Raw genomic sequence first — 22,132 nt, 5'->3', positions numbered from 1 at the left:
ATGCAAGATGATGCAGAGCTGCTTGGACTCACAACGCTGGCTTTTCACAGCTTTTTGGAGCTAGGAGCAAGGATGAGGAGACAGCAGTGGGAAGGAGAGTGCCTGAAAAGTAGAGAATAATTAATCTTCTGCCACTCAGAAGTTTTGCAAATGCCTGCTTTGCACAACACTTTGCAAATGCCGGTAGGAAATGGAAAAGAGCGTATATAGAGAGCCACTGGTCACCCTTAAGTCAGAAGTTGAGCCTGTAGGTGCCTGAGAAAGCACTACTTTCTGCCTCGGCAGAGCCTCATGGCTGTGTGTGCTGGGATTTAGCTGTTAGCGGAGCCTAGACAGGGCTGCCAAGGGACAGGCAGCTGGAGTCTCCCAAGCCTTTCATCCCACTGAGGATCCGAGCGCCAGCAGCAGGAGCCCAGCTGGGATTTTAGATCTTATCTGTCTGCGGCACCAGGGACAAACACACATTAGACTTGTTAACTCAGCAGACTTGATCCAGAACTGGAAACGGATGCGAGGGAATAAACAACGGGATCCCCATGGAAGAGCTCCAAGGATGAAGCCAGCTGGGGGCTGGAACGAGGACGTTCACGCTGCCATGCCTGGCCTGCTCAGCCAGCCCGTGGTCTGCACAGCAGTGAAAAAGAGCAATTTGCAAAGTAACAGCGAGTAAATGCTCTGTCCTCTTCAGACCACAGGAGCTGCTAACTCATTGTGACCCCTGTTCAAAGCCCATGACACTCAATAGGAGTCTTTGAAAAGGATTCATTCAGCTGTAACAATAATATGGAAATATGTTTTGGAGAAGAAGAAAGGGGCAATGTATTGATCTCCAGGACTAACAGAGCTTCCTGGATATTCCCGCTAAGAGCATTCATACCGTTAAGGCTTGTATGCATACATTGCCTTGCACAACTTTCTCTAGCACTGGCAAAACTGCTGAAAAGATGTAAATCTGACCCCTATGTCTGCAAAATCTGGATTCCCACCATGCAAATCGAATCAAAGCAGAAAATTACCATCAATTTAGGGGCCCAAACTGAGAAAGAGAGGCTGCCCTTTCGGAAAGGCAGACTGGCTCTCATCAGGAAATGCCAAAAAGCTGCTCTAAGGAGCTGTTGTAATTCACAGGAACAGCACAGTGTTTTGAACTCCCAGGTACCAGCTCTTTGTCTTTTAAACTCTTTGCTAGTATCAGATACTCCTGCAACACGGGCTGAGCCCATCACATCACTTGGCCGTTTTGCCATATTGTTAGCAGTTTAACATATTGTACGCAAGCTACTGTAAATATATTGACTGTCTCATGGAAGTTTACTATCCTCGGACCAAGAGGATGGCTGCAAAATCACAGCTATCAGTTCTACAGCAGCTAGGCAAACATTAGCTGCCTTCATGGAAAGATATTTTGCATTTCAGAAAACTGCAGATTCCTGGCTCTTTTGAGCACCCTGTTACTACAGGCACGCTGTATTAGAGGAACTCATCTTCACAGACCTCTGAGCCATGCAGTTTGTGCAAATCCATAGCCATGCTTGACCTCTTGCTGCATCTTGTTGTGATGTTGTATCACCAGGTAAAGCCCTTTGGTAGTTTGTCTTGGGCATCCTTAGGATTATAAACCAAGAGCACTTATGTGATGTTTCCCCATTGTACCTCGAGCATGTCCAATAACGAGGAAACATCTGCAGACAAACATCATTTTAGCAGTATTTTAGTGTTAGTCTGTTCTCCCTGACAGCACAAAAACCCACTCTTGTAATTAGAGCTCAGGCCTGGGGACTGATTCCTGTAGCCGACTCTGTCACCAGCTCCTTGTGTGATCCTGTGTAAATAATTTAATCCTTCTTTGCATCAATTTTCCATCCCTAATCTCTAGGCAGAAAACTTCTTGTCCACAGTCATCCCGTCTCCCTGGACTGTTTGCTTCCCAGAGCTGGGACTGAATTTTTATGTCTGGACAATCGAGGACACCAGGACCATCGAGCTCACCTCATGATTGGGGTTTCTCTGTAATATTTGAATGTAGATAATAATAGTAATAGTAATAGTAATAATGATGTATCATAATAATAGGGATGTGTATGTATGGCTCACAATCCCGCACTCGTCTTCCTTTGGCCACCCATAAGTGTGTTTTCCCACAATTTCTGTGAACAGTTCCTCATTTTTTCCCAGCTCTGTTTTCTTTTATCACTACCTCCACTGTGTGAGCCGCACCACGGAGTCAAAAAGCCTCTGAGATCTTTTGTTCAAGTGCAATGATGTGATAAATATAACATATTTGCTTTTCCTATCCCTAAGTTACACAACACTTTCCGCTGTACCACCTGGGGTCTCAGGACACACAGACCCGTGAAGGACTTGAGGTAAATTACCAGCAGGGATTTTGCTGTTAGAAATCTGTGTGTGCTGCCTGTGTGTGCCAAGGCCAGGCAGTGGGCAGGCTGACATCGGGCAAGAACGTGGGCTTGGTCACTGAAGCAGGTAATGGCGATGGTCACGGCACGGTCGGGTAGGTCATCTCTCACCCATCTCCCCGCTCCTCATGCTGCTAATACTGGGCTGACTGCGAGCGCTGGGGATCCCACTGCTTCCCACTGGGGAGATTGCTCTCTGCCCTAATAGATTTAGCAATTTCAGCCATTCCTGTTGAATACATGCCTCCTTCGCTCGCCTCCTTTTAATTTCCTCCCATCACTCTGTGTCCAGACTGTCGGCAGAGCTATCATAAGTGCAATAAGGAATGGCAGGCAGGATCTCTCTGAGTGATAATTGCGTGCCTTGGGTGGTGTGATAGTGGACAAAGCCCAGAGCTGAGAGTCTCAAAGCACTTGACAAGAACAATAATTGTCCCAAAGTGTGCTGCCTGCGGTGACTTATTGCTGTTATCAAATGAAATATCTCTGGGAAAGGCAGGGGAGAGACAGAGCTGGCTATGGACTGGCCCAAGCACCTAGCACCGTCAATGCTGGATGTGACATTACTGACAGACCGTCAGATAGACTGGTCCCACCTGAGTGTCCTTATAACATCTCTTAATTGAAGTTGCAGACACTTAGAAAAGCGCCTGCTTAAGACGGTTCTGATCTCAGCTACCCTGGCATAAATATATATTTTTTTAATATATATACCTATACATATATATATACACCCATACATATATATATACACACTGAGGAACCAGGCAGTGGAGAGAAAGGGTTAAGGCTTTTTCCTAATCCTATCGTGTGTGAAAGCAGCAAAACTCCTGCATTTTGCACAAGCAAGAGCTGAATTTGAGCTCGTCGGTGCCGAGTGTATGATGGGAGGGGGTAGATCTTGAGGTTTACGACGAAAAACAAGCCAAGAATGATTGCTTAGTCTATCATGCATCACCAGCAGAAAGATTTGCTGGCAGGATAGCATCCCTTCAGGGACACACCATCACAACACATCCTCCCACCCTCCTTTGGACCTTCTCCAAGCCTGCAATGCAGGTGCTACATTCAGTGCCTCATCCAGCAACTCTGCTGAGTAAAAAGCTCTGTCGAAGGGGGTTGTTTCAATTTGCAAACAAGCTCATACGGCTGTTTCTAAAGCCAGGTGACCCTTGGAGCAGAGGCTTGTTGTATTGCAGTGGCTCCAGACTGAATGCTAATTCTGGCAGGGAAGGAAGTAATCACGATGGAGACATATCTACAGCACTCCTTCCCTATTGTCTGTGTCCTATGCCACCTGCTCAAACAGAGCCGGGGCTTCTCTATTCCCTTTTTGTATCTGTGTGAATGCTTCTTTCTTTTGTCTGGCTCTCCCTTCCACATCTCTTTCTCTCAGTGTCTAGAAAATGAAATAACATTTCTCAGAAAAAAAAAAAAAACAAACCTCAAACAAGAGAGTCAAAGTGCCTTCAAAAGTAAAAGGAAGAAAAGGGAAAGGAAGAGGAGAGGAGAGGAGAGGAGAGGAGAGGAGAGGAGAGGAGAGGAGAGGAGAGGAGAGGAGAGGAGAGGAGAGGAGAGGAGAGGAGAGGAGAGGAGAGGAGAGGAGAGGAGAGGAGAGGAGAGGAGAGGAGAGGAGAGGAGAGGAGAGGAGAGGAGAGGAGAGGAGAGGAGAGGAGAGGAGAGGAGAGGAGAGGAGGAGAGAATGACGGAGAGAGGGGGAAGAAAACAGGACAGAAAAGAGTTGAATTTATTCCAAAATAAACCTCTCTCCCTGAAGAAGAGACAAGTCCACCTGGGCCACCACCAAACATGGGCCAGGTGTCCTACAGACACTGCACAGCAGCAACGTTGTGGCCTGCCTTGGCATTAGCCTGAGATTCAGCCCTGCCACTGTGCACAGCTGAGGCGTAGCCTTCAGTGTTCTGGCATCAAAACACGCCTTAAAATCAACGTGGTGCTGTCGCAGCACTTGGGCATCCTATGAGCCAATGCATCTGGGGATTCATTGAAACCACTTCTCTGGTCCCAGGCACTAGCAACGTCTTGGAGCATGCACCAAGCTCATTTATTGGATGTCACAAACTCGGATGCTGAGAGGGATCCTCCAGCACTGCTGAGAGGGATCCTCCAGGACTGCTGAGGCAGTCCATCCCCGACTTAGGCCAACTAGGTTTAAAGTTATTCTGAGATAATTCACGCTGATGCCTGTGTGTGCCAGAAAATTTGTGACTTTAAAGAGTGGCTGCTTTCTTCCCTGCTAACACTTGAGCTATGTAGATGTTGCTCAGGTCCATATAATACCTCTTTAGCCACAGGCTTTCACCATTGTAAAAGAAAATAATTTAAGACAAAAAAGTGTAATGCCATCCATTTCTGTGAAACCTCAAACATGGGTGCTCACAGACCACTAACAAGTAATGAAAATCGGGGAGGGGGAGGATAAAGGAACAAATATGAGAATGTCATTGGGAAGTTGCTTGTTTGCAATGGATTGTAAAATGTGTGAACTGCCTGTAGTCTTCAGCACGCTGTTTAATGCAGCAGAATATGTTGTGACGGATTTTAACAAGCACTGCCCGGCATGGAGTGGCAGAGCTGCAGTGAAGTGGCTAAAGACTGTAATTAGCTCTTTGACTAATAAATCATCTCGTAGTAGCAGCAATGAAAATGACTCAAATGCATGTTTGAGAGACATGAATCTCATGGAGAAACCTCTGGAGGATCAGTGTTAGGACGCTGTCATGCACATATGCATGGCTCCTGGCAGGTGCCAGTGTTTGCCCCCAAAATGGGCATTGCTGCGGTGACAACACCGTCGTGACACACAGGCTCCCTGGGGAGGGGGTTTGATGGTTTTGCGCTGCAGACGGGGAAGTGGAGGTGGGCAGAGGCAGAGACTAACCAAAGGCCGTGTGGCAAGTCAGTGGCTGGAGGAAGGTTTGACTCAAGCCTTCAGTATCTCACCCTTCTTTTGACCCATGCCCTGACGGCATCTGTCAGACTGTTTATATGGGGGTTTATATGTCCCATCACCGAAGACCCACATAACAACCTTAACTCCCAATGTTGACATGAATACCTGCCCCTTTGGAAACCCTTTTGAACGCACACGAGGATGTGGAACTGTGACGATACGGGCAGGTTAAGCTGATAATAATTCTTGTGGGTGATGGCTAAGGTGCTCCAGCGTGGCCGAATGCTGGGATCCAAGGGCAGAAGCAACTACTGTGTGGTGACACCAGCCAGCCTAAAGAGCAAAAAGGGCAGTTTGCAAGCTACCAACCAGTCTTTCCTTGACTGTGGCTGGAATTGGGTAGGCAATAAGGTAAAAATGGCTGCAACACAACCCTGGATCCCATTGTGACAGTGCTGTAGGCGCCCTTGGTCCTCCTTGGCTCCTGTATCTCTCCCGAGCACACAGGGCTTGCTCACCGAAGTGTTCTGGCACTGCACGCTGGAGCTGTTGAACCTCAAGGCAGGCACCCGCTGCTCATTGCCCTGGATGTTCAAGATGCACTCATAGCCTCGCTGGCCCGACTGCGGCTGGGGCAGGTTCTTGGCCTTCAGCGTGATTGGCTTGATCACTTCCACCGGCACCAGGATCTTCTCAGCCTGTAGCAGCTGGGGACAGTCCTGGGGAGAGAGGATACAGCACACCAAGTCAGCACATGGGTTCCCCAGCCCCAGGTGGAGTCCTCCAATGCTTTTCAACCTTCTCACTTCACGCTTCACTTCAACCGGTTACAAAGCCTTTGCATCTCCCTGGGCCTCAGCCTATTACAAGGGTGTTCAAGGAGCATTACCGGAACGGCTCAGATAAACAGGTGAGGAAGGATGTCTTTTACAGACCATCCTTTCCTATCTCCCTTGTTCGCACTACAGACTTTCAACCTTCAGGACCCAAGCAAGCTACCTCTGGTGCTTTTTAATACCTGTTCTGTTAATCAGGTAGTGGGAAAGCAATTGTGTCCCCTTCAGGGACGCAGCTCAGTCACAATGCCGTGACCATGAGAAGTAAATAAAGCACAAATCTGAACATAGTTCCTTGCCTCCCTAACAGCCAACGCACCATTGTACAAAAGGCAAAGTTCCAGCTAGTTCCAGCAAGACTTGTTGTAAACTACAGAGTTTGGGCTGTTAAAAAAAGAGTTTCTTTTGGCTTAGGCAGAAAACTTATTACAAATGGATCCAGCTTCCAAGAAACAACTGTTATGCAATGTGCTGAGATCCCTTGGGAAGGCTTGCCACCGTTTCACAAAAGGAGCAACACTAGGTAGATGTTGCTAATCCAGTGCCTCCTGGTGGGTCCCTCACACAGGTAGAGGTCTGGGCACCCAAAGCTGCAGTGCAGAAGGCGGTAGTCAAAGTCTTATTAATTTGCACAGCTTTAGTTAGAGGAGCAATGCACTGCTTCTTCATAGTACAATCAGACAACTGCAAGCTGTCAAATTCATGTACTCTAGGAAGCTCTCAACTCTAGGAAATTACTGTAGCATTTGCCTGGCTAATTCAAGGCAGTTTGATATCAAATGGGATTCCTTAAAAAAACACTGCAACAGGCTACAAAACACAGGCATGCCATATGCACAAGATCACACTGTATAGATCGCTTGTGAGTGCCTGGCTGTCCCCTCTTTTAAGACGTTCCAACTCTTCGACACCATGAGAAAACCTGTCCCTGCTTTTTCTTCTCTGTACTGTATCTGGCACACCGCCTGCTCTCTGTCGAGCACCACGGTATCGTGATGGTGCAGCCACCCTGGCCAGTCCAGAGAGCAACATCATTTCAGCATGTCCTGCCTGACATTAAAGCCAGGTCTAGTTGGTGCAAGCAGAGACAGGCAACTTACATAAAGGCATGCAAACTTAATCTGTAGGTGTGGGCAAGGGATGGCAGGAGGAAAATAACCGATCCAGGGATGGAAAGTAGGGAAAGCGACTGAAAGGCTCAAAAGTGGAATTTATGGCTTATGAGAGCCTGGGAGCTTGTTAGAGCAGATGGTGGAAGCATCTTACTGAAGCAAATAGCTTAGGAAGATAAAGAAATGGATTAGACGTGTAACAACTGCAGTTACACCAACCAGGAATAGAATTACAAGAGCCATCAATCATCACACTGTGGGTGTGAACCAATCCATGGCCAGGGGCAGGAAGAAAATCCAGTAACCACCCAATGTGTCACTGCAGTGAAGTCCAGAAGACTTTCTCAGCTCCCAAAGAGGGTCTGTCTGTCCTAGTGGGGACGTCAGATTGAGGACACCTTTGGGGCAACCTGATTTCTCATCTGCACTTATAAGGTGATGCTAATGGTGTAAGTACTTGACAGCTGCTGATGGCCTTCAACTGGGCTTTGCCCAGGCTAACACCAGAACCAGGACAGCTAAGCACACAGTCAACTGGAGCTGGATAGAGGTGAACCATCTTGAGTCTAGTGGCCATCTGTCTGGGCTAAGCTGGCACAAGGCCTAGCTTAATAAGTACTACCAAAGACTGAGGCTTAATAGGCCATCACGTTAACCGGGTTGGATGGTATAAGGGTTGGAGGTGGCAAGCCCATGTGGTACTGCATTGCAGTGATGAGCTTTAGCACTGTGATTCTCTGCTGACTGGGGATCCCAGTGCTGAGCAGCACTTCAAAAAGCAGACATGTGTGAGGAGGCTCCAGGAAGCTGAGTGTATGAGCAGTGGAAATTGCCTTCTACCCCATCACGCACAAGACACAGCCAGTGTGGAAAAAGGTTGTGTCTGTCCCCGACGAGTGCTTGAGGAGCTACACCTTGTTCCAACACTCTCTGTTCTTGCTGTCGTCCTGTCCTATGATGAAAAGTCCCCAGGGAAATAATAATGCTGAAACACAATGGTTAAAGTGTTATAAAAATGATTGTCTTGACAAAAGGGCAAGGCTTGACAGTCTAAGAAAGTCTTTCCAATCCTGAGTCCAATGACCCTACCCTATCAAGGCACAGCAGTGTTAAGGCTAGCTGCAGGGTTAAGTAGCTACTCAGCATGAGAAAGTGACCCTGGGTGACTTAGACCTATAAAAACCCAGAGGGCAGAGGAAGGAGGTGGTCTAGGCTATATTAAAACAAGAGTGAGACTTTCCAGTTCTGATCACGCCAGCAGATACCATGTGTAAACACCATTTGGGACTGAATGACTTCAACACCCCCTGACCCTTTGCCTTCACATGCCCAACATGTCCTGGGGCCTCTGAATCAGTTCCATCTCTCTCTCCTGGCATAAGAAAAGACCTTGGCAACATAATCTTTTTTTTTTTTTTTTCCTCCACAGCTATAGAGTTGAGAGAGCTGCATTGGCAGAGTGAATCAGTGGGACGGGAGGATGGGAAAGCCCTATCTGCTGCTGAGCAGCCATTTCCCAAGAGTGGGCATTTTTCTTGATGCCTGTCAAATAGAGAAGAGTCTGAAAGGGTCTGGAGGATGGGGGTTGGAGATAGTCCACTATGTTACCTGCAGGCCAATCCCAGCTCTTCAGGCTGGTCTTTCTTGTCTAGCCTTATCCCGTCCCGCTCCACCACTGGTGCTGTAACCTTTCCGATAACACTTGTTTCAAGTTCATTAACAAGCAGTGATTGCAGCAGCCCCAAAACAGGATTCGTTTGCATATAAAAAGCTTTGCAGTGCTGTGAGGAAGTTCATTATAGATAATTGAAGAGGCAAGCGCCATAAAGAGGAAATCCTCCCAATGTGGCTTTATCTGATTGACCTAATGTTCTTTCTAATTGAAACAGGGGGGAAGAAAGGCAATTTCAATGGGTGATGTATTGCATAAAACCTCGGAGCTTGGACTAGGCTCTGGGTTCGAATTCAAACACAGTACTCATTTTGCAGCCTGTCCCAAGCTTTAGGTGCCTGGTCAGGTTTGTATTTTTGAGGATAAAATATCAACCTGCTCAGAGCAGACACTGCAGCAAGACCCAAGCAGAAGGATCCTTAAAAAAGAGTTATCATCTTGGCCATTTTCCAGCGGTGGCAGTTTCTCTTCACCCTTCCTCTGCAATGGACATCACCTAGGCTGGAAAGGCACGGTTTTCACATGGTGTAGGGGAAACAAAAACATCCACTGCCAACAATTGTACCAAGGAAGGGCATAATCCCATCCCTTTTGTCTTTGGTATATAATAAATTAAGCCTTTCCCCTGACTATAAGGGGAGCCGGTTCAGATTCCAGAGGAGTTAAATCCAGTTTAATCTGTACCAGGGCAACACATTTGAAAGCGGACTCTTGTTGATTCATTTTGTGTGTGTAGTTTCATTCTATTCCTTAAATGCTTTCAAATGAGTCAGTCTCTTTAAAATAATATTCTCCACCCTTGCCAATTACTCGTATCAGCAGCGATGCACACCTCAAATCACCAAATTTTGCCAGTTATCAAGTCAGAAAGCTTTTACAGTGTAAACACTGCATGAAATGGGCTGTACTCATTGGGTCGATGGTAGTTTAATTTTCTTTATTTATAACTCCTCATAGAATGCCTGCAAATGTGTTTTGCTGTAGCTTGCAGAAATAATGAAGTCTCAGAAATATGAGAACCCTTATCTAGGCTTGCTTTTGGCTGTTGCCTTTCTCTCCTTTTCTCTCACATATGTGTTACATCACAGCTATACCCGAGTGAGTCCCCAGTGAGAGCCATCATGAAAATTCTGCTGAAAAGGGTAATGAAACCTCTCTGAGGCCATGTGTTCTTAGCCCTGAACTAATTTATTTGGTTCCTTTATGGTGCTTCATACATATATAGTTATGATTTAATGGAGATCTCACCATGCTGTTTTCCAGTATAAGCTGGAAACTGAGCAGATAAACTGAGTTGCCATCCTCTCCTAGGGATGAAGCATGTAGGGATCTTTCACAGTCTTGTGATATTGCATGGGTTTTCTTCTAACCTTATTTTGCACAGTTTCACTCTCTGTTACTGTTTATGGCTGGGATCATGAGCCCAAGTCTCATCAAAGTGTTTTCCATTTTCCAGAAGAAAATGGGTCTGATCTACTTTGAATGGTAGGCGTCCTACATGGGAACAGGTAAAACATCTGTGAAGGTTTAATGACCCATCCACCTATCAATAGTCTCCACCTTATATTGGTGTCCCAGTTCACTTGCATTCCTCTGTGCATCTCTTGTCACCCAGAGCATTCATCTTTCCTACTTTTCCTTCATGCTGCTCCCTCATGACCTCTGGTAGCATTGACCAGATCTCCACTTTCTACAGAAGGAAACTAGAGCTCATCTATTGCTGACTGCATTGTAGGCATGTTTGGCAAGATAAATTCAACTCTTGGCAATAGATTTTCACCCTTTCTTTCCCAGAAGAGTAGGAGTCATCTCCATTCAGGACTAGACGTAGCCAGCACCACCAATTCCTTCACCACTCATCTCGAATTTGGCCCCTTTTCTCCTGCCATCAAAATTGAATTCTTCATCTTCAACTTAAGGGGTTTTTTTTAAGACTTTCTTTTTAATATCCCTCATTCAGCAATCATCGTGCCTTATCTAAGCCATTTTGCCTGGAAGGAACAAGATCACAAACTGAATCTCAGTGGGGACCACAACTGAAGTGAACTCAGGCCTTCGAGACCCACACAAGAAGTGGTACTCAGATTGTTATTTATTCACAGATTATGTAAATACAATACATCTTTTGTTCATATGCTCTACTGAGCTGCAATGTACCATTTTCCTTGTGTCTCCTATGACTTTCTCACCCTCCCACTCTGTCCTGTAATCAAGTTAAGAGGGTAAGATTTGAGAGGCAGGGATTGGGTCTTTATAAAGATAACTAGACCACAGCGTCTGGATGCTCTGTTAGTTAAATTAGATTAAAAAATATTAAAACTGAAACAGAACAGGGAAAGAGAAAGAAAAGGAAGGGAAGAAAGGAGAAAAAGGAGATCGAAAACAGGCAAAAAAAAAAAAAAATTGTCATGGACTTCAGAGGAATCATATTTCACCTGGATAAAAAGCAGGAAAAGAGCAAGTTGGCAGATGAGAGGCAGCAGGGACTGCCTGGAACATGTTGCCTGAACTTCTCTCTCACACCTCAGCACAGTCACCCTAGGTCAGGGCTGTGACACCACCCAAGCAAAATCAGATGCTTGTTTAGCAGCTACCCTGTACTGCTGCAAACAGAGAGCTTCAGGCTCCAGGGCTGACAAGCTGGTTCCTTTGATGAATCACTTTTAAGCTCTTGCACAACGTCCCAGCCCCAGGATAATCTGGAGAATGAAGCAGCAAGGAGCTCAGCATTCCCAGTGCAGGAGGGAAACGGGTGAGTTACAGTCCACGTTGTGTTTACATTATTACACCACTAATTCTTAGCATCATAAAATTATATTTAAAATTTACACGAACAGTGCTGGGGAACGTTATTAGGTTATAAAGTGGAATCAGGTCAATGCTTTGTAGGCAGGATTCCAAGCTCCATAAATTTCTGGATATACTTCCCCCAAATTTACATCGGCACCAGCAGCAATCAAACCAGCCACAAAAAAAATCTCACCCGGTCAAAGAATTTTTTAATGCACCATATATTTTATCTGCCATTCCTAAGTTTACAATGTTGTTAGTTTGACTGATGGTGTGCTTATTTATTGGCACAGCAAAAGCAATAATACATGAAGAAAATGCTCAGAACTTTAAAGGCAGCTGATGAGGAGAGACCAACAGGATTTATGGGAAGTGTAAACATCTGCAGAGACAACAAAGGAATAATTGAGTCCTTGCATTGCTGTCACTTCTGGTGGCTCCTTTCTAGTTAAGAGTCTTCCTGCGCTCTCGGGAGCAAATACAAGCTCTCTTTTGTCAGATGTTGCAAGTGATTCTGGTGCCTGGGAAAAGGTGGTTGGCCTGGAGACTGGTACTCAGCCTGTGGAAGAGGCTTGGCCCTGTTTAAGCTCTGCGCACACTAGTACCGCACTACCATACCCCAGTGGTGGCCGGCACAGATCTGCGTACAGATGCCACTGCTGGAGGAAGGGAGGCCAACAATATCAATAGCATCAATAGCAGATCATTAGCAGATCATTAGCTCAGCTGCCGTAACCCCTTGGGTCCCTGGCTAGAGAGCAAGGAGCGATGGTGGTCACCGGAGAGAGGATATCTGACAAGCAGAAGCTAAATGAAGGCAATGAAGCTCCTCTCACATGGTGCTCTGCTGAATCCCGTTGACCAGGAGCAAAGTGACTCCCCCGAGGCCACACAGGCAGTGCTGGGAAATGACCTAGGTCTGCTGAGAGCTGGATCCCGACCTAGGACTATTCTCTCTCTGAAGTCAGTCCACATATCTCTGCTGATCAACATTAATGATTTTACCCTCCTTTAATTCTTTATTAATAGAGCCTTTCTCAGCTGGTCCATTATTTCACAAGGATCAAGGTCAGGCTGCCATAATTATCCAAGCACCACATTTATCCTTTTTAAATAGAGACACAACGTTAGCTTTCTTTCAGCCCTTTGCTGCTTTGACACATGCTCAGAAGGAAAAGTAATGATCCGGAGAGCAGGAGCCTTCTGGTCACTGGGGGCAGGGAGTGGACTAGTGACAAAAATAGTAGATGATTGTGTCATTAGGTACATCTGCTCAAAGGAGAGGGGCTACTGGAAACATGCAAGCAGTCCCAGTTCTGGTGCTGCCTGAGTAACTGCCTGGTTTTGAAACCGTAAGAAATATGAATGTGTGTATTGAGGAGGGTGGTGTATGTGCAAGAGACAAGATAACTATGTATTTACTGGGACAAAGTTTGTCATTCGTTAAAGGAAAACCCAGGTTAGGTAAGACAGCCCTTCAGAATAACACACAGAGTAAAACTGGGTTGTGCAAAGCCATGGAAAGTATGGGGCAGTGCACAGGCAGCTTATAAAGCAGTAATGAGTTTCTTCCCTAATTATTATTATATAAATCTGCATCCTTCCGCCTAGCCAGCCTTCTGTCCTTCTGTAAGGACTTCCATCTGAAGTTCACAAGATTTTTCATGTATATCAACACACTGTACGTCCATGCATGGCACCCTAGCAGCCCAATGAGGCTGCAATGTTTGAGCACTGCTATACTGCTCGTCCGTGTAGGTACCAATGATACCGACATGTTGCTCCCCAGGAAAGCTGTTTCCTATATATTTGTGCCAACAAATGGGTTTTACACACGTAAGAGACATTCTTCAACCAAGCTTCCCTCAGAAGCGCCAGGGAGTCTCATGATTAACACTCTCACATAGGGATTTCTGGTGTCTAACAAGATTTGAGCCTAAGCTGTGGCACTTTCTTCCTAAAAGAGGACCAAAAGTCTTTTTCTCCCGAAAGTTGCCCATTTTTACAAAGTTAGGAGGAACTTGGTATCTTTGAGAGCTCCAAACTTTGTCCCAACTAAGACAAGAATGGCCAATGGGTTCAGAAGTCAACAAAGGAGACAGAGTAACAGATGGACCGGAGGTGCACACCCAGGCCACGTTGACGCAATCCTGCTTCCTTCAGAAACCAGGATAGAAGCCCAGAGAGTCATAATACTTTGGCTTCCACAGTGGGAAGGTCAGGACAATGATATCATGGCTCTCGTCACCCTCCCCCTCACTGAGATCTGTGACAGTATGAGATAACATCTGAGCCAAAGCAAATGGACTCATGCGCAAAGACAAGGTAGGGAAGGAGGATCTGGGCTCAGTCTCCTGGAGATGCCCCAAACAGGGCAGGGGAAACATTCCAGCATTACGTCTTATCTGCAGCTTCAACATCCTGAGAATGTTTCTCCTTGGCCAGGTCCCAAAAGCTCACATGTCCCAAAGCAATGAATGCAGCTGATGCTACAATGGGAAAAGAGCAAAAACTTTCTGCTTCAGAGCCAGGCCACCCCATGCTAAATGTGAATGGCCAATTGTCTTTCCTCTTGAGCAACCACCTTTCCCTCAAATTTTAGTGTACCACACAGTTCTTAGCAGGCCTGACAGATGTCCAGATAGCCATAAAATCCTGTAACCTCTTGAGACGTCGCAGTGGCATTGCACTGAGTGAGGCTAAAAAGACAACATGAGCTCTTCCCAATGTTATTTCAAGGGTGCTGTGTTGGTAGGGACAGATGAATATTACCCTGTTGCATTCTGAGATCGCTTTGTCCTGTGGGATAAATAATCTTGCATTACAAAGATGAGCAGCCCAACTGTCTGAGTAACATTTAGCAGTGACATGGTATTGAGTGTCAGATGCTTCTTACATCTCCATTCAAACTAATCTCCTTGAGTTGCTCCTAGAAATTAAATGAACAGGTCCTTGATTAGTCACTCACACTGTGGATGGAGAAGCTAACCTCTAAGAAAACAAGATGTCTATTAAGGTAGGATGAACTGCTCATAGGGAGGCCTTTTTTCATCAGTTCTCAGTTCCCACTGTGATTTGGTTGGAAGTCTCAGCAAGGAGAGCCATGATGGAGCTGCCCTGCACTGCGACAGATTTCCTGCAGATCCACAAACCTAGTAATCAGAAATGCTGTTAAAAGTTACTACAGAGATTGAACAAGTTACCAGTCTTTTCCCCTGCCAGCTGGATGACTGTGGGGCAGAAAGGCTCAGAGATGACAGAACATACCCAAAAATAACAGAAGAAATTACTTCACACAGGCTTTCTATCTTTTTCTTCACCTTGGTGCAAGTCAGTATGACTTGCAAACAGCAGCAAATTATCTAATTTGTTTGTACATGCTCAAAGACTTCTTGTGAACAGCCCCCACTGTGAGATCACAGCTCCAGGCACTAAGTACTGTACAAGCACCTATTAACAGAAAATGCTCACCCGAATCAGAAGAGCGTGTGAGAGAAACAGAGGCACAGAAAGGTGAAATGTGCAAGCCAATTCAGAGCCAAGAATAAAACTCTCATCTGCTGAATATATAACCCGTGGCCCCAGACACTACCTGATACCGCCTCTGAGCTGTATTTTCATGCTCTAACAGGACTCCACGAACAAGGGGAAAGCTTTCTGCCTGGTCTGCAATTTCTGTGTTTAATTTACTCTTATTATCTGCAGCACCCCCTCTGAAGAGAATGTACCCACTCCCTGAAACATCTCCGTTTCTAGCAAAGGGCTGTAAGAGCGGATGAGGGCTGAAATGCCACAGCCTGCAATGCCAAACCACCAGGAGCCCCAAGCCACAGCTGGATCCAAGCCATCAGCCACAGCCTCCTCCCCGACTACCCCTGCCTCCCCCGGACGGGATGCTTACAGGACTGAACTCCATCACACGTGCTTGGAAACACTTCTGAGAGCTAAACGGATGGTAAACACCAAACGCCCATGCCGCTTAAAAGCGGGTGCCACGAAATGCATGCGTCGCTACGCCATATCCCATCTGCCTGGGGTGGTGGCTGCTGCCTGTCTAGAGCTGCTCCTGATCCCCTCGCCTCTCCTGCCGGACCCTTTGCCTGCTCACAGCACTTGAAGGCAGCAGGTTGCCTGTAGTTGCCATAGAAACTACACCTCGCACCCTCCCCTTAATGATAGACAGGTGCCAGGATGAGTGAGTGGATAATCGACAGGCGGGGAAGGATTCGGTGCTCTGGTATTGGCCTCGTTACAACTGTCATTAGAGTCCCTGAGAAATGAGAGACACGTTAATTTAACCAGAGATGGGGTTTCTCTCCTCCCTGTGCTGATGCTTCCAGCAGCCGCCTCTTTGGCCGGGTTCAGGGAAGCTGGAAACCGGAGGGAGAGGGAAACTGAGCAGCTGCCGCAGCAACAGCTGAAGATGCATCACCAGAAGGTTCGTCCATGCAAGGGAGCAAGGGGCTGACCATACTCACTTGATGGCCCAGCAGGTCCTCTAACCCTTCCCCAGTGCAGCTACCCAGGCATTTACACCAGGAAGGTGCGTTTTGGGAGGAGGTGGGCACTGTGCCTTCCTTCTGCACCCTGCAAAGAGGATAAAGCAGGGCATCTGGGGGCCCTGAAAACCTGTCTGCTTTTGGAGACCTTGGGGCAAAGAACACCTTGAGCCAGACTGAGATGCACCACCAAGGTGGGAAGGGCTCTGCTGAGTTTCCTATAGACAAAGTCCATGATGGGGAGATGTGGGTATTATCAATAGAATAGAATAGAATAGAATAGAATAGAATAGAATAGAATAGAATAGAATAGAATAGAATAGAATAGAATAGAATAATTTTCAGTTGGAAGGGGCCTACAATGATCATCTAGTCCAACTGCCTGACCACTTCAGGGCTGACCAAAAGTTAAAGCATGGTATTTAGGGCATTGTCCAAATGCCTTTTAGATGTCTGCCAATTCAGGTTGAGCTGTCATTATCACTCGCTGCCTTCTTTTTTCCCCTCCCTTCTCCCCTGTTTCCCAAAAACCCCATTCCCAAGAAGGACAAGCAGCTGGTCGGAGCTAAATCAGTGCGCTCCACTGCAGAGGCCACCGGTACAGCTCTTCATCCAGCACGAGGCACGAGCAACCGCTCGGCGAAGCAGCGCTCCGCTCTTCAGCAGCTGCTCGCCAGCATGCAGCTCACACGGCTTTCTATCGCTTTTGACAAATTAATATTTGAAGCAGTTGTTTCTTTTATGTGGGCTTTACTGTCATTAGCACGTACAACTCGACATAAAACACTTTGGTGCGAGATCTTCTCTTCTGTTCTCTTTTTAGGCAGCAGATGAAAATCCTTTTAATAAAAAGCTTGTTTGGGGGAGGAAGAAAAACACACGCACACGCAAATCGGCTGAGCAGGGAAAGATGAAAAACTCCTTCAAGGTAATTAAATGATTATGTATCTTTTAAACCCAGTGGATAACAGATTTGTTATCTAGGCTTACTTTTGGCTGTTGCCATTTTTTTTCCCCCTCTTTCCCCCACACAAAGATAAAATCCTTGAAAGGCCCGGAACGAGATAGCGTTCATCTTAGAGAAGAAGGCACAAAAGAAGACTTAATCCTTTATCCCATCAACTCAAGTAGGCTACCCCAGCTTACTCAGACTTGTACAGATGCCTGTGAAACACTGACATGAAAGCTGGATCACAGCAGGTCTGTACAAAGACAAGACGGATGATGCAATCAGGTGTATTGGGTAATAGATATCAAGAGAGACAGGTGCTGTTTCTGCACCTCCTATCACACCAGACACCCTCAGATCAATTGTTTTACTCCTCCGTGCCTCTGTCCCCTCTGCTACTTGTTGACTGTCTTGCCCGTTTACAGAAGAAAAAAACTGAGCTCTCCTACTTCGTGATTGTGTCAGGTAAGTGGGGGTTGGTTTCACAGTGTGTTAGTTTGCAATGCAACGCTTTGTGGTGCAAAGCTAAGCTTGCACTATGACTTCACCTACGGTCAACAACAGATGTCAAAAGCAGAGACAGGATGGCCAAGAAAAAAATAGAATCCTGGCCTGCTCCCCTCTATCTTTGAGACCAATTCTCTCCACTTTCACCACCAGATATCTTTGGGAAAAACAACAACAACAATCCACTTCAGTATTAAAATGTCTTTTTTTTCCTCATTCTTTCCCTCCCTCCCTCCCTCCCCTCAAAACCAGCGATATCAGCTTCCCTTTATAAAGCAAGCAGTCATTCACTACATTTCAAGCTGGTGGACCTAGCTTTCCAAAAACTGCTGTAAAGGGAAATGATAAGCGAAGGTGAAGTATTTCTGCCACAAATCATCTGGAGACATTGTCAACCCTATTTGATTGAGTTCAGTGCCATAATCATAAATACTCTTGCTTTATGACCATGCTGGAGTTCTTCACCAGGAGCAAACACGGGCTTTCTCAAGGTTCTAAACTTGTTGATTCAGCTCTATTATGGGCAGAGCTGATTCAGTGAGCACCTAACAAGTGACAGGTAAGAAAGCCATGGCTCCTTGTTGGCAGCGAGGGACGTGACTTTTCTGTCCTTTCTCCATCTCTGGTTTAGTTTTCCAGGAGGTGGTAGGACAGCTGCCTTGGCCCAGCTTGGGGCTGGCTGATCATAGCTATCCATCATGCAATTCAAAGTGAATATCACTTTATCACCATATCACTTATAGTGATATGGTGAATATCACAGGCTATTCAGATAGAAACAGCACTTTGCTTTCTGGACAGCGTGGGTCATGGCCAAGACCTTTCTACTGTCCCACTGGATAAGTCTCAAATTCATCCTGAGCTCTGTGTTAATCAGGAACTCATACTACAAGGAAAAAAAAGAAAAAGTAAAAAACCCAGTATCCTCTCAGAGCACATGGAGAAGACCTGAAAGGAAGGCAGGTGAGCTCATGGGAATCCAGAAACTTGTGAGATGTGCCAAGGAAATTACAGAGTTGGATGTACACAAGGGCACAAGCCTTCCTTCAAAGAGCTGCAGGCTGGTCCAGGGGTGATGGGTAGCAGCCCAGGCCATCTGGAGAGTGGGAAGCCTCAGCCCACATGATGGCAAGATGCTGTACAGGCAGAGAGAAAAAAAAAATCACCTGGAGGTGGGTGTATCAACAAGAGAAGGTGAAGTGGGGCCATAGTGTTTGGGAGGGGAGCAGGCTTGGCATGCCAGCAATGATGATTACAGAGGGAGGAAGTTTCTGGCACCAGTCCATGTGACAGAGTAATACCAATATTTGTTTGCTTGGCAAAGAGTCTCTTAGTGCAATCAGACCATACGATCCTGGAAGCCAGCCACGCTAATCTGCTCAGCAGACTCATGGAAGGACTGCAAATGGGATGGTCCAACCATCCCACACGGGTAGTACAATTTCCCATCAGTACCTTCTCAAGACTTACTGATTTAGCAGATCCTCTTGTCTCGATGTAGTGAACACACCCTGTCCTCATTCTCCTGGGTTTGAAGTGCTTGAAGAGGCAAGGTTGGAAAGGAACATTGCAGATGGAGATGAAAGGCCAGGAAAAATAGGCCCACTCAAGTTGATGATATGTTTTGAACACTACTGAAGACGGCATTGGGAAGGCTGGAAATGGACCTCAATCCTGTCAACCTTTTGAGTCATGCTATGTCATCGGGAACTGGGTGGAAGTCCGGATGGGCAATGAAAAGCCAGGCTTGGCTTTGAGATACCAAATAGTTTCTGTTGTTCAAAAAACCCACTCAATGAATAGGCATGGGTACAGGACAGAAAAGGAAAGAATGAATGGTGAAAGTAAAAAAAAGACAGTGGAAACATCAGTGAGAGAGATGAGTCAGTGAGAAGATGGCTTCTCAAGAGAAGCGTGGGAGATATACGCAGTATTTGTTGAAAGAGGCATTTAACAAAACCTTTCTGGCCACAGAGCGAATGTAAATCTGTGTTTGTCAGAATGCACTTATGATGCCATCCTTCCCCAGCCCTGGTGTCCTTGAGGGCCACAAACACACAGACAGCAATGAGAAGGACCCTGACACTGCAGAACATTTCTCACATTGTCAGGCAGAAAGCTATGGGGTTTTGGTGTTTTTTTTCAAGGCCATTACCCTTGCAGATATCATCCAGTTATTCCAGTGCCGAGAAGTGTTTCTTCTCTGCAGCAGACAGAAAAACCAGCTGGGCAGCTGACTGCCAAATGTTGTCTCCCATGGGAAAGGGGTTTGTGCCCAGAGATGGTTTTGCTGCAGAATCCAAGAGGGCTGCTGCCCTCACTAGCAATGACCAATGTAACATGCATGTGTCACATGAAGCTCTCATTGCCTGGCAGATCAATAATGATCTTCTAAGGTCAGGTTTGTGCTTCTCCCTGCTGCCATGCAAATCGCAGAGAGCAGATTTGCAAGGTCAGAGGGGGAGTATTTGAAGATCAGCAAGAAATCCTCTGTTAAAGGGGATAGAAGAGAGAAAGAGAAATCTCTGCTGACAGACAAAGCCCCCCAGACTGGAGCTGCCTCCTAGTCTGAAGATGAAATCTTTCAGAAAGAAATCCAGTGAGAGGTGATACAGCGGCGATGGAAAAGTTGTGCTAAAATAGGCAGATCTGCAGAGGACAATGAGTCCACCGCCTCCTCCCCAGTTCTGCAGATCAAGGCCTTGGCAGAGATAAAGACCAGGGGCTGTGCCATCCCCAGTCCCTTCCCTGAGGAACTGGGGTGACACAGAGCTTCTCATGATCTCCTTTCTGATGGGAGCAAGTGTCAGAAATACCAGGGATGTGGTAGTAGGAGGAAATATGCTGTGATTTGTAGTCCCTTCACTTTGGGCAGGGGACTGGGGGAGAGAAGATGTGAGAACTGGGAAGCTGAGCCCTGTTCTTGGCACATAAGACACACCAGAGGAGTCTACCAGAGGAGATAAATGGCGGTGGCATTGTCCGGCAGGAAGCTGAGACAGTGTCCCAGCAAATGCCACCTCAGCAAGACGTTGAGGTCCCTCCAGTTCCTGGAGCAGAAGGCACAGAGACCTGTGGCCAGCAGGACTGGCCAAACTCTGCCAAGGCTCCATGTGAGGGAGTAGGGCCTGTCTGGTTGGGATAGCCTCCCAGAAGGGCTGAACCCTGGGCTGCCTTCCTGCACCCCTTCACCACCGAGCAGAGGGTGTCAAGCCCTCCAGCTCCTCAGCAAGTTTTCCAGCAGGTTTATGGCAAAGTCTGAATCCTGGTAGATGAATAACAGACGGCGTCGCTGCTCATGAACATTTATGGCCGGTCCCAATACCGCAGCAGTTCAGAATGTCTGCTCCAGGACACCTCAACCAGCACAGATGTGACATCTCAACCAGCACATACTGAAGGGGTGGGAGGGAACGAGGGATGCCACGGGAGCCTGGAGACACTACACATGTGCCGTTTGGTCCAGTAAACTGGCTTGCCTGGGGCATGGGCTGGAGGTAGGTGCGGGAACATGTCAGAGACACCAAACCCAGCAGGCAGCGCGGGGAGCCGGGGGGATGCCATCCTCCGAATGCAAGTTGCTGCAGAGTCCAGCAGCCGCCTCTGTGCCAGCTGGTTCAGCAGGTATCGGATCTCTTCATGGGTAGCGGGCCCTTGCACCAGGCAAACAACGAGACACCTCAGGTTGTTTACCAGACAGGCCAGGATGCTTCCAGACTGTTCCTGACCAGGAAGTAATTACGTGGCTTCCTATTTGTATTCTCCTGAGATCCACTTGTCTGCAAGCGCTCATTAGTTACACACACAGAATCACACACAGAATCATTAAGGTTGGAAAAGACCTTTAAGATCATAAAGTCCAACTGCCAACGCAACACCACCACACCCACTAAACCATGTCCCCAAGTGCCACGTCCACACGTTTTTTGAACGCTTCCAGTGATGGTGACCCCACCACCTCCCTGGGCAGCCTGTGCCAATGCTTGACCACCCTCTCAGTAAAGAAATTTTTCCTAATATCCAATCTAAACCTCCCCTGGCACAACTTGAGACCATTTCCTCTCATCCTATTGCTAAAGGACGATTTGAGCCAGACAGCATTTGCGGCGCAGCAGCCTGTATTAAGCCCCAAGGCCCAGTTCAGCACAGCGTCTGGCAATGAGGCATTCCCTGGCCTCATCCGGAGGCAGTCTGATGCACTGCCATTAGGCACTGAACCCATGAAGCCACAGGGGTACTTGGAGCACGACTGAAGTCCACTGGCACTGGGGGCATAGCCCTAAATCCTCCCCGGATCTCAGCAGCCTGGGGTATCTGCTTAGAGGCAACTTCCTTGTCTCCTGCAGGAGATGCTTACCCAGTGTTTCCCGTCCCTGCCAGTGCCTTCATGCTGGGATCTTGCAATGACTTTTTGAGGTAACACACTCCTTGTAGTG

At 47.0% G+C, this 22,132-nt stretch overlaps 1 protein-coding gene across 1 annotated transcript in view; it reads right to left on the bottom strand.

Moving 5' to 3' along the window:
• PLXNA4 (plexin A4) overlaps positions 1–22,132 on the bottom strand; it is a gene marked incomplete at both ends in the record, with an annotated part of 428,073 nt that overhangs the window by 87,057 nt on the left and 318,884 nt on the right. Inside the window, one exon of the mRNA XM_082013844.1 lies at positions 5,850–6,050. Coding sequence (XP_081869970.1) covers positions 5,850–6,050 — 201 coding nt within the window. The remainder of the gene's footprint in view (positions 1–5,849; positions 6,051–22,132) is intronic.

The sequence above is a fragment of the Phaethon aethereus genome (genome assembly GCF_964289735.1).
Source record: "Phaethon aethereus genome assembly, chromosome: 1".
NCBI classification, from domain to species: domain Eukaryota; kingdom Metazoa; phylum Chordata; class Aves; order Phaethontiformes; family Phaethontidae; genus Phaethon; species Phaethon aethereus.
Note: the sequence above shows the minus strand (reverse complement) of the source record. Positions and strands in the feature narration are given on the sequence as shown.